The sequence below is a fragment of the Euprymna scolopes genome, chromosome 5 (assembly GCF_053919585.1).
Source record: "Euprymna scolopes isolate OS-2025 chromosome 5, ASM5391958v1, whole genome shotgun sequence".
NCBI lineage: Eukaryota > Metazoa > Mollusca > Cephalopoda > Sepiida > Sepiolidae > Euprymna > Euprymna scolopes.
In genome coordinates, this window is record NC_136486.1 from 82,454,802 (window position 1) to 82,470,889 (window position 16,088).

General features: G+C 29.8%; 1 protein-coding gene across 6 annotated transcripts in view; it reads right to left on the bottom strand.

The window, feature by feature from the left end:
• The window catches only part of LOC145276894 (protein FAM81B-like), a 142,748-nt gene that overhangs the window by 1,981 nt on the left and 124,679 nt on the right, over positions 1-16,088 (bottom strand). For all 6 annotated transcript variants that reach the window (XM_080128331.1, XM_080128335.1, XM_080128332.1 and 3 more), the window contains 2 exons: positions 14,689-14,928; positions 13,054-13,164 (listed from right to left, as the gene is read on the bottom strand). In XM_080128331.1, coding sequence (XP_079984457.1) covers positions 13,054-13,164; positions 14,689-14,928 — 351 coding nt within the window. The remainder of the gene's footprint in view (positions 1-13,053; positions 13,165-14,688; positions 14,929-16,088) is intronic.

Sequence of the window (16,088 nt, forward strand, 5' to 3'; positions counted from 1 at the left end):
ATTTCGAAAAAAAAATAGGAAATTGCATTGATGTTTATTAATGTAGTTATGTATTGAATTTTCTTTTAATATTTATGTATTGATGTTTATTAATGCACTGATGTTCATTTATGTATTTATGCGTTAACATATATTGATGGGTTGATGTTTATTTATGTGTTTATGCATTGCTGTTTATTTATGTATTTATGTATTGATGTTTATTTATGTATTAATGCATTGATCTATATATTGATCTGTTGATGTTTATTTATGTATTTATGCATTGATATATATTGATGTGTTGATGTTTATTTATGTATTTATGTATTGATATATATTTATGCATTGATATATATTGAGGTATTGATGTTTATTTATGTATTCATGCATTGATATATATTGAGGTATTGATGTTTATTTATGTATTTATGCATTGATATATATTGATGTGTTGATGTTTATTTATGTATTTATGTTTATTTATGTATTTATGCATTGATATATATTGATGTGTTGATGTTTATTTATGTATTTATGTTTATTTATGTATTTATGCATTGATATATATTGATGTGTTGATGTTTATTTATATCTTTATGTATTGATATATATTGAGGTATTGATGTTTATTAATGTATTTATACATTGATATATATTGATGTGTTGATGTTTATTTATATCTTTATGTATTGATATATATTGAGGTATTGATGTTTTTTTTATGTATTTATACATTGATATATATTGATGTGTTGATGTTTATTTATGTATTTATGTTTATTTATGTATTTATGCATTGATATATATTGATGTGTTGAAGTTTATTTATGTATTTATGTTTATTTATGTATTTATACATTGATATATATTGATGTATTGATGTTTATTTTTGTATTTATGTTTATTTATGTATTTATGCATTGATATATATTGATGTGTTGATGTTTATTTATGTATTTATGTTTATTTATGTATTTATACATTGATATATATTGATGTATTGATGTTTATTTATGTATTTATGTTTATTTATGTATTTATGCATTGATATATATTGATGTGTTGATGTTTATTTATGTATTTATGCACTGATTTATATTGATGTATTGATGTTTATTTATGTATTGATTTATATTGATGTGCTGATGTTTATTTATGTATTTATGTATTGATATATATTGTATATATGTATTATATGTATTGCTTTTTATTTATATTCATGCATTGATATATATTTATGTGTTGATGTTTATTTCTGTATTTATATATTGATGTTTATTTATGTATTTATGTATTGATGTTTATGTATTTATGTATTAATATATACTGATGTATATATGTTTATTTATATATTTTTGTATTGATGTTGATTCATGTATTTATGCAATGATATATATTGATGAGTTGATGTTTATTCATATCTTTATGTATTGATGTTTATTTATGTATTTCTGCATTGATATATATTGATATGTTGATGTTTATTTATGTTTGTGTATTGATGTTTATTCATGTATTGATGTTTATTTATGTATTGATGTATTGATATTTATGTATGTATTGATGTTTATTTATGTATCGATGTTTATTTATTTATGTATGTATTGATGTTTATTTCTATATTTATGTATTGGTATGTATTTATGTAGTTATGTTTATTTATGTATTTATGCATTGATGTTTATTTTTGTATTTATGTATTGACGTGTTGATGTTTATTGATGTATTTATGCATTGATATATATTGATGTGTTGATGTTTATTTACATATTTATGTAGTGATGTTTGTTTATGTATTGATGTATTGATGCTTGTTTATATATTTATATATTCATGTTTATTTTTATATTTATGTATTGATGTTTATTCATGTATTCATGTTAGATTGTTTGCTGCCAAAATAATCAGGTACTTATCAGAAATAATTATTTTTATACCCACAGACACTAATGTTTTGTGCTTTCGAAATAAAAACAATAACAACAAACGAGGGTAGAAAAATGAAGTGGTTAAAGAAATCGAAAGACTGAATAAGTTTGTAAAGAAATGGAACATAAAATGTCACGCTGCATGACAAAGTAAACAAACATATTGTCCAGTAGAAGAAATGAGCAAAACATCTCTTGGATGTTGGGGATGGGAGTGGATAAAGAAGAAAGAGGCGTGCTGTGTCGTCAGTGGTTGCAAAAAGTGAGTAATAACTAACCGGAAGAGAAAATTAGGAAGAAAGTAACTTTTTAGTTAAGAGTAACTTAAAGGGAGATAATAGGTTCAAAACAGGGAGGCAGAACATTTAATTTAAAGGTAAAAATGTATAAAATAGCAAATATCTAAACAACTTGACCTGATGAGAAAAAAATAATATGATTTTCGGAATCAGTGCTCATGATTTGCAAACTTTGGTATAAAATACTATGACACTGCAATATTCCAGATATCAGAAGTTTCTGAGTGAGGTTGACGGAATGAAAATAAAAACTTCTAAAAACTTGACAACCTGCGACGTTTATACATGCGACGTTCATACAAAAGAGAAAATGGTGAAGTATCAAAATAAGATGCCAGACAGAAAGGCCACCAAAATCCTATCACTAGTTTATTGTGCCTTGAACGGTCCCATGGAACCGATGGACAGAGAAAACTTTAGGTATACATTGAATTTTGTATATGATTATTCTAGTTTAATAATGGTCTATTTTTTTAAAAAACAAATCTGATGCCCTGCTAGCAAGTAAAAAATACTTAACTGATATGGCTCCTTACAGTGCAGTAAAGTGTTCTCACTATGGAACAGAATTTACTATAGAAACTTTGAACTTTTATTAATTAACCATAGCATCAAACATGAGAAATCAACCCCTCATTTACCTCTCTTATCAAAATGGAACTGCTGAAAGATCATGGCAGACCCTTTTTGAAATGACAAGATGTCTACTTATTAAATCAAAACTCCTCCAAAACCTATAGAAGCATGCATTAATGACGACTGCATATATACACAATCGGTCTTTTAACAAAAGACTAAGAAAGACACTATATGAAGCATTCTGTGGTAAAAGAAAAAAAAACTTAAGCAGAATGCATATATTTGGTTCGACTTTCTTCATATTCATAAATAAGAAAAACAAATTCAATATTAAAAGTGAACAGGATATATTTCTAGGCTATGACAGAGGAAGTCCAGCCTATTTAGTATTTTTTCCGGACAAAAATACAGTAAAAAGAACCCAATGTGTAAAATTCACAGGCATGTTTAATTTCAAAAACGAAAATCTATTATTTGAAGAGGACAAATCAATATTTTCTAAAATTCTTACATCAAGTGATATATATTGATGTGTTGATGTTTATTTCTGTATTTATGTATTGGTGTTTATGTATTTATGTATTAAACGTCGATGGTGACACAAACAAAAATATTAACATCGATGAAAATGATGAAGCTGATACCGATATTAAAGTCGGAAATACGTCAGAATGGTAACCAAAATAAAATAGAAAGAGACCTGATGTTTTAGTGGTCAAGAATTTTCAGAATTATTAAGTGATTATTGCTATTCCATAAAAAATACAACAAAAAACTTTATTGAACCAATTAATTAAGAAAATAGTTAGCAATGGAAAATGGCAATGAAAACTGAAATAGATGCATTAACAAAAAAATAAAACCTATTCAGTAATGATTCCACCAAAGGATAAAAATGTAATTTCTTCCTGATTTGTTATTACATAAAAAGACTACAGCGTCAGATGTTGAGCAGTATAAGGAAAGATTTGTTGCCAAAGGATTTTCTCAAGTTTATGGTATAGAATATTTTTCAACATTTTCATCGACTACAAACTTAACCAGAATCAGAATTTTATTGCAACTATCATTGCAGTCTATTTTACATACATGAAATGGATGTAAAAATGTTAATGCCCTGATAGACTGTGAAATTTATACTACCCCCCTCAGAGGGATTCAGAATGAAACATAAAATGGGGCGTGGAGGCTTAACAAATTATTGTATGGTTTAAAGCAAAATAAAAGAAACTGAAATAAAATATTGCATAATTATTTAATCGAAACATGTCCAGTGGAGCCCTGTTTGTACACTTAAACTGTAAGCAATAAATTACCGATTTTAGTCTTTTGGATTAATCACATCAAATTGTGATGCAATGTTAATGAATGCTAAGAATGGGTTAAATAAAAAGTTCAAAGTAGCCTATCTTGGTTCCTGGGCATACAATTTACTTATGAAAAAGGAATTATCATGGTTCCTGGGCATACAATTTACTTATGAAAAAGGAATTATCATGGTTTCTGGGCATACAATTTACTTATGAAAAAGGAATTATCATGGTTTCTGGGCATACAATTTACTATGAAAAAGGAATTATTAAAATGAATCAATCGATGTACATTGACATGTAAAAAGTTTGGAATGAAAGAAACGCATTACACCAGTTAATAATGATATAAATAAAAATATGAAGCCAGAATCTTAAATCATTGACGATAAACTGTATTGAAACATCATAAGGAGTTTATATATTTAATGGCAGCCACAAGGCACGATATATGTTACCCAATAATAAAACTATCACAAAAATTATCAAGACTGACGATTAAAGATTTAAATGGAAAAACAAGTCCTTCGTTATCTAAAAGGGACTAAGAAACAATCTTTAGTATTTAGGAAATCTACAAATCCCCTAAAATTAGAGAGGTTTTCAGATTCAGATTAGGGAAATGATGAAGATCGAAAAATTATAACTGGATAGTGTATATATCAAAAGACAGACCTAAATGGAGATCTAAAAAAAAGAGCAAATTGTGGCATTTTCTATTTGTGAAGTCGAGTTTGTTGTGCTCTCACATTCTGCTCATATCTAAAGACTGTTTTAAAACCAAAATTAACTAAAGACTTTGTAGTAATTAAACAGGCAAGCATAGTCTTGGTATTAAAGCAAGTAATTGATTAAACATCTAAACATATAAGTAAATATCACATTATAAAAAATAAAGTAAAAAAGAAATTCATTATCGTAAACTACATAGAATCAGAGCAAAATATAGTCGCTATATTTACAAAATTAAAAACATAAAACTAAAATTTTTTGTTCCTAAACTTGTTGAAGTTCAACTTTAAATAATTTTATTTTCAGAAACCCAGATAAGAAGTCTAATTCACACGAATTCATGACAAAAAGTGCTTAAAGTAAAACATAAAACTGCATCCATTTTGTTTTATTTACACTTTTTTATTAACATAATAAATATGTAACAAATGTGAAAACTTTTATTTAACAAAAACATCACTTTTTTTTTAAATAATTTTTTTCTCTCCTTTTTTACACATATTACATGAATATATTTTATTGAACAAAACCAAAATGGCTTCCTTTTTTGCATGTCCACTTTTGAAGGTATGCATAGAATAAAATTGATTCATTTAGTTTTACTTTTACTTTCATGCAACATACTTTCTTTGACATTTGAAAAATATTAAAACAAATGACTTTCTTGTTTCTATTTTTGAATTTCAAAAATTGTTTATTTCTTTTTACACATACTTTTTTGAACAAAATTTAAACTGAAAAGACTTTCCCATTATATATAAGGGGGGCGGTGCAATGTTTTTGGTATAATGAGAGTATGATTACAAAAACTGAAAGGTTCTATTTATAGACAGGGATGATAGAAACTGACCAATCTAATGAATCGATGCTCTGCTATCTTTTAGAATTGCCCCACATATTTTTTTGTGTCCACACGAGATATAATTTTGCTCTGCGTCTGCAAACTTTTACAGTTCAAGACTTTCATCAACAGGTTTTTACAATTCAAAGCTTTTCTGGATTGATATTACCATTTTGTTTGAAACAATATTTCTCTTTTTACAACTCAAAAGATGACCTGCTACTTTGTCAGGCCGAGAGCAGGCTCAAAGCGTTTCTTCAAATGGTGATGATGGAGAGACGCTCATAGAACAAGTCAATTCATGATGTTCCTCAGTGTTGCATATTATTAATAGACAAAAGTCATTGAAGAAATCCTGCGTGATGAAGTCAATCATTCCTCTTGTATCCACAGTGATTTGTTGAAATACAAATATATCAAGAAGATCGGTATATTTTGATTGCTAGAAGTCCTCCATTGATACAGTTACATGTCAAGGGTTTGTCGCCAATTTGATTATTGACAAAGGCACAAAGTGTTTCCATGTCATATTCCAAAGTAGTGATTTGTAACTATTTTTTTTTAAAATTAAGTTTAATCATAGTTCACAAATAATCTTTATGGTCCAAATCTTATCGTCACAAATTAAATACGTTGTTATTGTAGGCAAATATATTAGAGTATACCTTTGGTAACAGATGTACGTGCTTTCATCAGAAGAAAGTATATAAATTCTGTTTTAAGCTAAGACAGCCATGTCGTAAAAAAGTTGCTACGTAGATGAAAAGAAGAAATAGGCCAGAGACAGCTGGTCCACTTGTCTGAGAAAAGTGAGAAAGAAAATCAACAAAGAAAATAGGCCATCAGTGTAGACAGTAGAATTATTCAATGGCTCTGATAAAAATATTTAAACGGTTTCAAAGAGAAAATACTTTTTGTAACAAACATTAATCATCTCAGGGTTGTTTTATTTTCTTCTCTTAGAAAAAGATAGCAAAAACTATGACTTATTTTCGTATTCCCACATATTTTGTATTTCCAAAGTTTTGATTATGCTAAAATGATTTTCAACATTTTATATTTCTTGATAAGAAAAATCAATGTTTATATGATACTAATAACAAAAGTTGAGTCATAATATAATTTTTATTACTTTTCTTTATTTTTTATAAAAAATATTAACATCATTCATCTTTATTCTTTTTAGGTAGCTATTTATAGTAATTCACTGTAATTGATTCATTTATATCATTTGGTTATTGTTATATTTTGTAAACGGTTACAAAATACGTTATCACTCGAGTGGAAGGCACAATCAATTATTTATTTATTCTATAAATAATAAGACATTACGAATCTCGGAAGCAAGATGATCGCTATATAAAGTTCTGTATATATATTATATATAAGTTCTGTTTTAGTAAGTCCACATAGAAAAACAGAAGTGTAAGATATTCTATTACAACAGTTATAAATGATTCAAATGTTAATGTCATTTTTTTTTAATTATTTGATTTCAATCTTATTCCAATAAATTTATTTAATGTTATACTTTTAAATGATTTATTCTAAAAATATAAATACATACAAATATTGATTTTTATTCATTTAAAGTTCAAATTTTATTCATTTCATTTGTGTGTTCTGTCATATCGGATTTATTTGAAACGCCTGCATTTGATAACTTGACGAAAAAGTTCTTAATAATTTATTTTATCTACTATTCAAATGATGAACTGAAAAATCTTCAAGACATGAATGGAAATCAAAATAAATTTTTTTTTAAAATTCAATTTTCACCCCAAACAAGGCACAATGCCACTTTGAAGCAGGGGGCTACTATCAGGGACATAATTTGCAGGGACATTATGAAGAGAGATGAGTAGAAAGATGTTTGTTCACATTACACTTGAACTTCTGCATATCAGTACAGTTGGGAAAGCAGAATCCCGGAAGGGAATTCCAAAGACCTGTAGTTCTGGGGAAGAAACTATTAGAGTAAAAGGCTTTCTTGCACCTAGGGATATCTACTGTAAAGGGGCGAGACTTAGTGGCATGTCGGGTTTGTCGGGGGTAGTTACGTCGAGGAGATACAAGTGTTTGCAGTTCGTCAAAGCATTCACCATTAAAGTATTTGTAGAACAGGCAGAGGGATGCAATATCTCGTCGATGGGACAGAGGCTGAAGCCTAGATGACAGTTCAGGACCTATCAGGTTGGCGACTCTCTTTTGAACCTTGTCCAGGAGCGAGAGACAAGCAGCAGACACACCAGCCCAGATATGACAACAGTACACCATACATGGGCGAATGGTGGCCTTATAGAGGTACAGGATACTTTCAGGCGTAAGTAGTTTTCTAGCACGGCAGAGGGAGCCAACCTTCTTTGCAGCAGCCTTGGCAATGCTCTCAATGTATCTATTCCAGTTCATATTCCTTGTAAACGTTAGGCCGAGGAGTTTATAGAAGTACTTTCAGGCAATGTGTTCTTGGTCATTGTATTGGTGGTAGAGAAGGTTTCTTGTAGTTATTGAAGGAAACAAGCTTAGTCTTAGCAGCATTGAATGTGACCATCCATTTTTGTCCCCATTCCACTACAGATAGGAGGTCCTCCTCTAGTGTTTCTGCCATTTTCTTGGATATGTATTCATTTGTTTTCCCCTCATATCTGTTATAGAGAGTGGTGTCATCAGCAAATACACCCATCTCTGAAACAATTTTATCAGGGAGGTCATTTATGAATATCAGGAATAGTAGAGGTCCAAGGATAGACCCCTGAGGTATTCCCGCATTTATGTCATATTGTTTAGATGTATGATTGTCGAGGATAACTTAGATTTTTCTCTTACTTAAGAAGGATTTAATTACATTATGTATTCTTCCAGTGATTCCATATGATCTAATTTTTCTTAGAAGACCATCGTGCCATACCTTGTCAAAAGCCTTAGATATATCAAGGGCTACCGCTCTACCCTCCCCTGTTTTGTCCAGTGAACGGTATATACGTTCAGAGACTACAGTTAAGATATCTGCTGTTGAACGGGCTTGCCTGAATCCATATTGTTTGTCAGTCAGGAGTTTAGCAGCTGTTAGGTGATGGACTAGGGCTTGATTAACTAAGGACTCAAATATTCTGGCGAAAAGCGGGAGAAGGCTAATAGAGCGATAATTTAGTGGGTCAGTTCTTTCACAAGAATTCTTGAAGACTGGTACCACAGAAGCGGTTTTCCAGCAGTCGGGAAAACAAGATTCGTTAAGGCATTTATTGTAAAGTTTGGAGAGAATAATAATATTCTTCAATAGAAATTAATTTGATGGATCTTTTTATTTTATTTTAGAATAACTTTTATGGATAGATGAGGGAAGTAGTGATAACAAAGAACAACAGTTTCATTAGAAGACAACATTAAAATAAAAATCTATTACATTTTTTCAGGTAGTATATTTTTATATGAAATCAATGAAAATGGACATCAATTTTGTCACTCTGTGAAATACCGAATGGCTTTGTACCAGACTGGGCTGTTCCAAATGTTCAAAATATTTGACTCTAGTGAGTGAAGAAATTAACAACTGATTTGCAGACATTCCGGCATATACTAGATGTGGACATAAAATAGGGAACAAATAAGTCATATCGAACAGCATGACATTAGCGTATTATCCCGTGACACTATTTTCCTCTTTTTCGCTTTTACCTGATTTTAATTTGAAGATGTTTAGTGACAAAATCCTTAATATACAAAAGAACTTTAGATAGATGAAAATATAGTGAGTCAAGAAATACCTTTATTTTTATAAAACTTTGTTATGTTCATTCCTTTGTTACTATGGCAACCTGAACATTTCATAATTCATTATCAAAAAATGCTCAAAAGATCATACCGTTATCTCAACATGTTACAATTCACAAAATGAAACTTTAAAAACAATTTTAAAAAATGAACTAATTAAAGGTTGACTTAAAGAAAACATCAACAACTGACGCGCTGTCTGGTTAAACAAATTAATGGAACCAAAGTTTGTTTAACTTGACCTCTTTTTATGTAATCAAACACAATATCGTTATGAACCCTATTTGAGATGTCCAACTTCTAGGACAATTTCCTGGTGTGACAAGTTTAGAAATAGAAGATGAACACTTACAAAAAAAAAAAAAAAAGAGAAAAAGAAAAAATAGTTTTTTTTCTTTAGTTTAACTATTTACTCTACACAATATTTGCTTATTTTTAAATTTCACAATATTTGAATGAGGTTAATTCTTTTAAAAATGAATTTATATTTATTTCATTTTTCTTCTCCTTCGTCATAGAACATTATCTGAGATGCTCAGGACAATTTTCTGGTGTGTTAAATTTAGGAATAGAAGATGTAACAGCTTATATATTTACAATTGATGAAAACAAAAGAGATATTCTTTATTCTGGTAAAAATATGAAACCAAATATTATTATTTTTCGATTAATATTCTATCCTTTTTTTTCTTCTTTCGAAGATTATAACGTTGGGTATGGGGCAGCCAAACATTGCCCTGTTTTTTATTGAAACCAACCGAGAGCTCTTTTTAGTATCCTCGTTGTTTCCTTAAGTGCAATTGTCTAGATTTCTTTTGCACTTGGTTCACCAGGAATATGAGTTAAGAAGAACTTCAGATTTTTCTTCATAAATCCTGTGGCACCTGTAATAACTGGTATGATTGATATCTCCCTAAGATTCCAGTTTCTTTTCAAATCATACATGAGACCTTGTTATTTGGTCTGTTTCCCTTTCAGCTTTGTTCAGACCTTCATTATTAGGAACACTCACTACAACCAAGGTTGCCACTCTCTCTGACTTATTCCATATAACTATGTCAGGTTTCACAGTAGCATTTTCAAGGTAGGTGGCTGTAGGGATTACATGGTCGTAATGTATGGTATATAAGTCATTTCCAACCGTTCTTTCAGGTTGATGTTCCCAGGACTTGCTGCTACACTGGATGTTTAAGTTTTTACAGATAGTTCAGTGGAGGTACTTACATACTCCATCATCTCACGCTGTGTAGTAGCCGTCCCCCAAAAAAACCTTGCAACTTGATACCAGATGACTCACACTTTCCAATTCTGTGTGGCAGAACCTGCATTTGTTATCATTACTGAGACCTGCCATCTTCTTGAATGCATTGGTCATCAATCCCTGGTCTTGAGCAGCCATTATAACCTTTTCCTGATCGTTGTGGAGGACTCCCCTCTTGAGCTAGTCCAAGGAACACCCTTTGTTTATGTATTCCTGGGAGAGTTCCCCAGAAAATACTTTGCACGCTGATGTTAATCCCACTCTTCAAGGTTCCACTTTTGGAAGGTCTCAGTATATTTCTGCCAGCTCTTTCTTGCTATTTCTGTGGCAGGCTTATTTAGTGTTTCAGCCTAATCTGTGAGACAGCTCTGACCAAAATGTTTGGCCAGCCGGGTGACTGATGTTGTTCTGCTGGCTATTGTCTCTTGATACTATTGAGAGGGTGTGGTTCTGTGAGCTTCTCAGATACTGACCTGTGCTCACTATTGTATGAATTGATCTAAATAGGCTTGCTTAGAAAAGAATATCTATGATGAATAATGGTTTGAAAATATAGTGCAATTTTAAATAGAAAAATTTCCGAACATGACTTGGCCTCTTTTCATGTAATCATGCACAACATTGGCTGACATTTTAGTAAGCGTGATATGCACTTGAGGTAGCAGGTTGCTAACAATGCTGTTGGAAGCAATTCTAAGATATTTGGTTCTGCTGACCAACCAATGTGTTGTGAAGGAGATGACACAGAAAATAACTCTTGTTGAAGTGTAATTGATTTCACATATCAAGTCTATCTAAAAAGTTTTTATACAATCTTAATGTCAAGTAGAGATGCTGAGAAACTTTAAAATTGCACCCCATTTTAAGACCATTATTCATCACAGATATTCTTTTCTATGCAAACAAATGCACATATCAATGCATATAAAGTATTAATAAAAAATAATAATATTCGGTTTTATATTTTTAACCAAAATAAAGAAATTCTCTTTTTTTCATTAATTGTACATAATATGAGCTGTTTCCATTTCTAAAAAATGTATTTAACAATTTACATTTGCTTTTAGCAACGAGTTTCCAAAAGAAGGAGGATAAGGAGGAGGAGTAAGAAGAGGAAGAATGTAAGATGGCTGAATCTTTGGTAAGTGAAAGCAGCTGAGAAGAAAGAAAAGGTCGTTGGATGGAAAGCTTTTTATGACAAAACTTTGAATTTGCTCAGTTTTAACTTCATTCTTTGTTGTCAAACGAAGTAAAAAAAAAGTATCTTTCTTACATGCCACATTCTTTACTTTTCATCTTATTCACATTATATGGAGCTCTTCAATAAATGGGACGTAAAAAACAACATATTTTGGTAAGATAAAAAAAACGATAAAACGTGCAGTGACTTTCCATTGTTGAATAGTGTGTCATGGCCTCTTTTTTTGATTCTATGAAGGAAGAAAATGGAATTTTTTCTTGAATTTGATAAACATCACAAAGTTTTAGGGTCACTTGAATAGACGATAATTTAATTAAGACACAGAGAGGAAGGCGAAGGGGTTTCACGATTTGGACTTGTTTGAAGTAGATAGAATTAACTGCACGATTAAATGTAAGATATTTTATTTCATATTTTTTGTAGCTATAATAAATAATCAGCATGTTTCTAAAAAAGAAAATTAAGTTACACGTGATAAATACAACCATTGGTTTGTAAAACTTTCAAAGATTTATGAAAACAATATTACTCATAATATAATCCTTAATGAAAATGATTTGTTTCATCTTTATTCCTAGGTCAGGGCAGACGAGGTTTTCTCCGTTCTTTTGTTCTGAGATGCCAGTATATTCACAAACAATGATAATGACGACAATTTCAACTGTAATTATATTTTATCTGCTCATCTTTATGGCTTTCTATTTTTTTTTACTTTACTCAACAATCTCTACTGGTGATCTAAGCACTTTTACTCACCAGGATCTTACACTACATCTAACTTCACTAATATTTTGGCAGTAACTGAAATCTAACTTCAAATCTTTCTGGTCACATAAGGATTTATATCTACACTTAAGTCCGATAGTATATGCCTTCGACATAAATTTCAACAAATACCATGTTTAGCATTCAACGGTATTTCTTTTGTAATGCTTTTTTCAACGGTATTTCTTTTGTAATGCTTTTTTCAAAAATACCATCTAGAAGTCAACTCTATACAGTATCAGTATTTCTCTTATCAATTGAAAAAAATGTACGTAGTCATGTGTGAATTCTTTAAATTTATTTTAAAAAGAAGTTAACAAATCATATAAAATAAAAATGTCTTTTTATTCGTTGACAATTATCTGCATTTATGGTTTTACTTACAGAAATAAATGTTTCTGTTATTTTCCTGTCATTTCTTGTTTTCTCTTCAAGATCGCTCAGCCTTTCATTCAATAAGTGATGCCTTTCAGACAATTCATGTTCAAGGGTTTTCTGCAAGCAAACATTGATTTATCACATCAAATCATGATATTCATACTACTTTTTAAAGCATTGAATATATAAAGCAAATTATAAATTAGTAAAAAATGAAAGCAGGATATTTAAAAAATATTAGCAAATTTTAACAAAAACACATTAATTAATCGTGGCAAAAAGACGTTTTCAATAATTTTGGCGATTTTCATTCACAGTCATTCAAGGAAAGTTCCACTACATAAGAATGTGCACTTTTGGCATTGCATATTTGCGTACCTCCAACGGAAACGTCGCTAAAAGAGTTTCGTTTTTATAAGACGGAATTCCGACCACATGTTGTGCACTTCATTTTAAATGCTACTAGTTTGTTTTCTTGTACTTTAAAACTTGCTTCTTTATTTTACTTGTACTTTAAAACTTGTGTTCTGTTCCATGATTTAAAATTAATAACTAAAAATTTTTTTGACGTTTCTTAATTTTTTAAATGAGGATTGGTTATTTGTATTATTTGGATAAATCAAACTATTGTTCTCATCTCGAGTGTCATTTTCACAACATTTTGATCGATGTAAACTCCGTCTGTGGTGCAGAGGTTAGAGTACTTGTAAAAAGCAATTGTAAAAAGTGATATTCTCCTTAAAGTTGAAGGTTTAATTCTCAGTGTGAGCAACCGAAAAATAAAATTGTGAATTACTTAGGACCCCTATCCAGTCATGGCTGACGGAACAAGGGCATGCTACCTTTGGGAAGTAAATAAAGAGTTCTATTTTAAATTTCAGTCCAAATTCCCGAGATCGCCAGAAACATTCTTGAGTTCAACAAGATACACCTTAAGAAGATCGGAGGTTACATCGACCGAAACGTTGTGAAAATGCCACTCAAAATGAGAACAGTAGTCCGATGAATCTAAATGATAAAACAGTTTTTCTTCCAAAATTTATCTGCTTATTATGTGGCTTCTTATTGGCTAATCACGTTTATTGTCGCTTTTTGATTGGTTAATCAACTTGATTAATGCATATTCCGATTGTTTACATGTTTTGGGTCCAGCCTTACTGTACATTTATGAGAATCTGATTGATAATATTCACTAGTCCCGACAAGAAATTAACAAAAAATCATTTTGAATTGCATACTATAAAATAGATAAATGTTTGTTACTTTAGTTAATATAATTGTATATTTAGAAGCTTGAGATAATAAAACAATTAATCCATTATGAAAATAGTGTAGAGCATTATTCAATCAATCAAAATGATGATTTAATCATCTCAGCAAATTGTTAATGGAATTAGAGTGATTAAGAATAATAAATCTTATTTATGAATGAGAAAGAAAAGAATCAAAGAATGTCCTTTTCATGAAAAGTTCAAATTTGATATGAAAAAAAAAATATCCTTAATGTTGAATGGTTTTCTGATTTAAAGTAAAAAAAAAATAAAAAATAAAAAATAAAACGTTCAATTAAATTTCTTTTCAGGATTTTCCTAAATTATTTCATGAATTTCAAAAAAAAAAAAAATATTAAGTGCTTCTTACCAATTGTAAGAAATGGCTATTTTCATTTTTGATATGCTCAGTCAATCTTATTTCAGTCTTTTTAATATCTGCCTCTACTCTTTTGATATTACCATCAAGTGCCATTTGCAATTCGTGAAGAATATTTTGTGAAGTAGAATCCAGATGAGAAACTCGACTAGAAAGTTTTCTTTCAATATTTTCTGTATTCCTTTCATATTGGTTGATACTTTGATCCAATTTGGTTGAGAAGCCAAGCATCTGTAGATAATAAGAATCAGTAAAGAATCAAGTGTGAAACATAATAGAAAATATGCACATTTTCTGCAAAGATTGTCGGCTGGAAAATGAGAAACAATAAATGGTATGAAGCAAGTATGATTACTTATGGAGATGGTTTATGTCAGGTATTTGTTGGCATTGGATTTCAAGGCGATCATGTTGTAATCTGCAGAAAAGCAACCCCACAATAATGTGTTCCACAGTTTTTTATGTCAATTGTTTATTCTTGTATTTGTATTCATAAGTTACAAATTGATAGCTTAAAAATCCACACATTTTATTGGCCCACTATTTTATGGTGGCTTTTGTATATATATATAATTGTTTTTTTCTACAATCAGGCACAAACCGCAGCCCCCATATACCTAGCTATTCATCAACAGGAAGCCCTTAAACTCGAATTTCAACCTGTTTTGAGCTCTTCAGTTGTTCAGTGGCATGGTCACTTGCACGCAAAGCAGCAACGTTTCCACTAAATTCAGTGGCAACGTAAAAAAAAAGAAATTTTCCATCAGAAAAGAAAGTCTTATGCTTGATATTGTCACTATTTACTTGTTACACACTGCCAATCAGATTATTATGAAATTTGCAACATAGACATTTTAGTGAGTTTATGTTTTAGAAACAAAAGCAATATATTGCTTCGTTTTTTTTTATTAAAGCCCCCCCCCCGCTCACTCCCTAAAAATAAATATTACCATATATTCAAAAACAACTGAATAAATTTTTATGAAATGTTGAACGTAGTAGTAGACGTAAAAGAAGGCAATGCAATGCGTTTGATTTTGGAAACAAATGAGGCAGAATCCTAATCCCCTTGAACATAAATGGACTTAACATTTGTGTTATTGGTACTTTTTTACATTTTGTTCATTTCAGACACAAAAGAAAACAATTAAATTTAGAATTTACAAACAAAAAATATCAAAGGACACTCTCGTCACTTATAAATATATTAAACAAAACGCATTATTTATATATATTAAACGAATGACATATTAAACGAACGACTTATATACATTTAACGAATGACGTATATATATATATATATATTAAACGAATGACATATATATTTTAAACGAACGACTTATATATATATATATATATATATATATATATATATATATATATATATATAT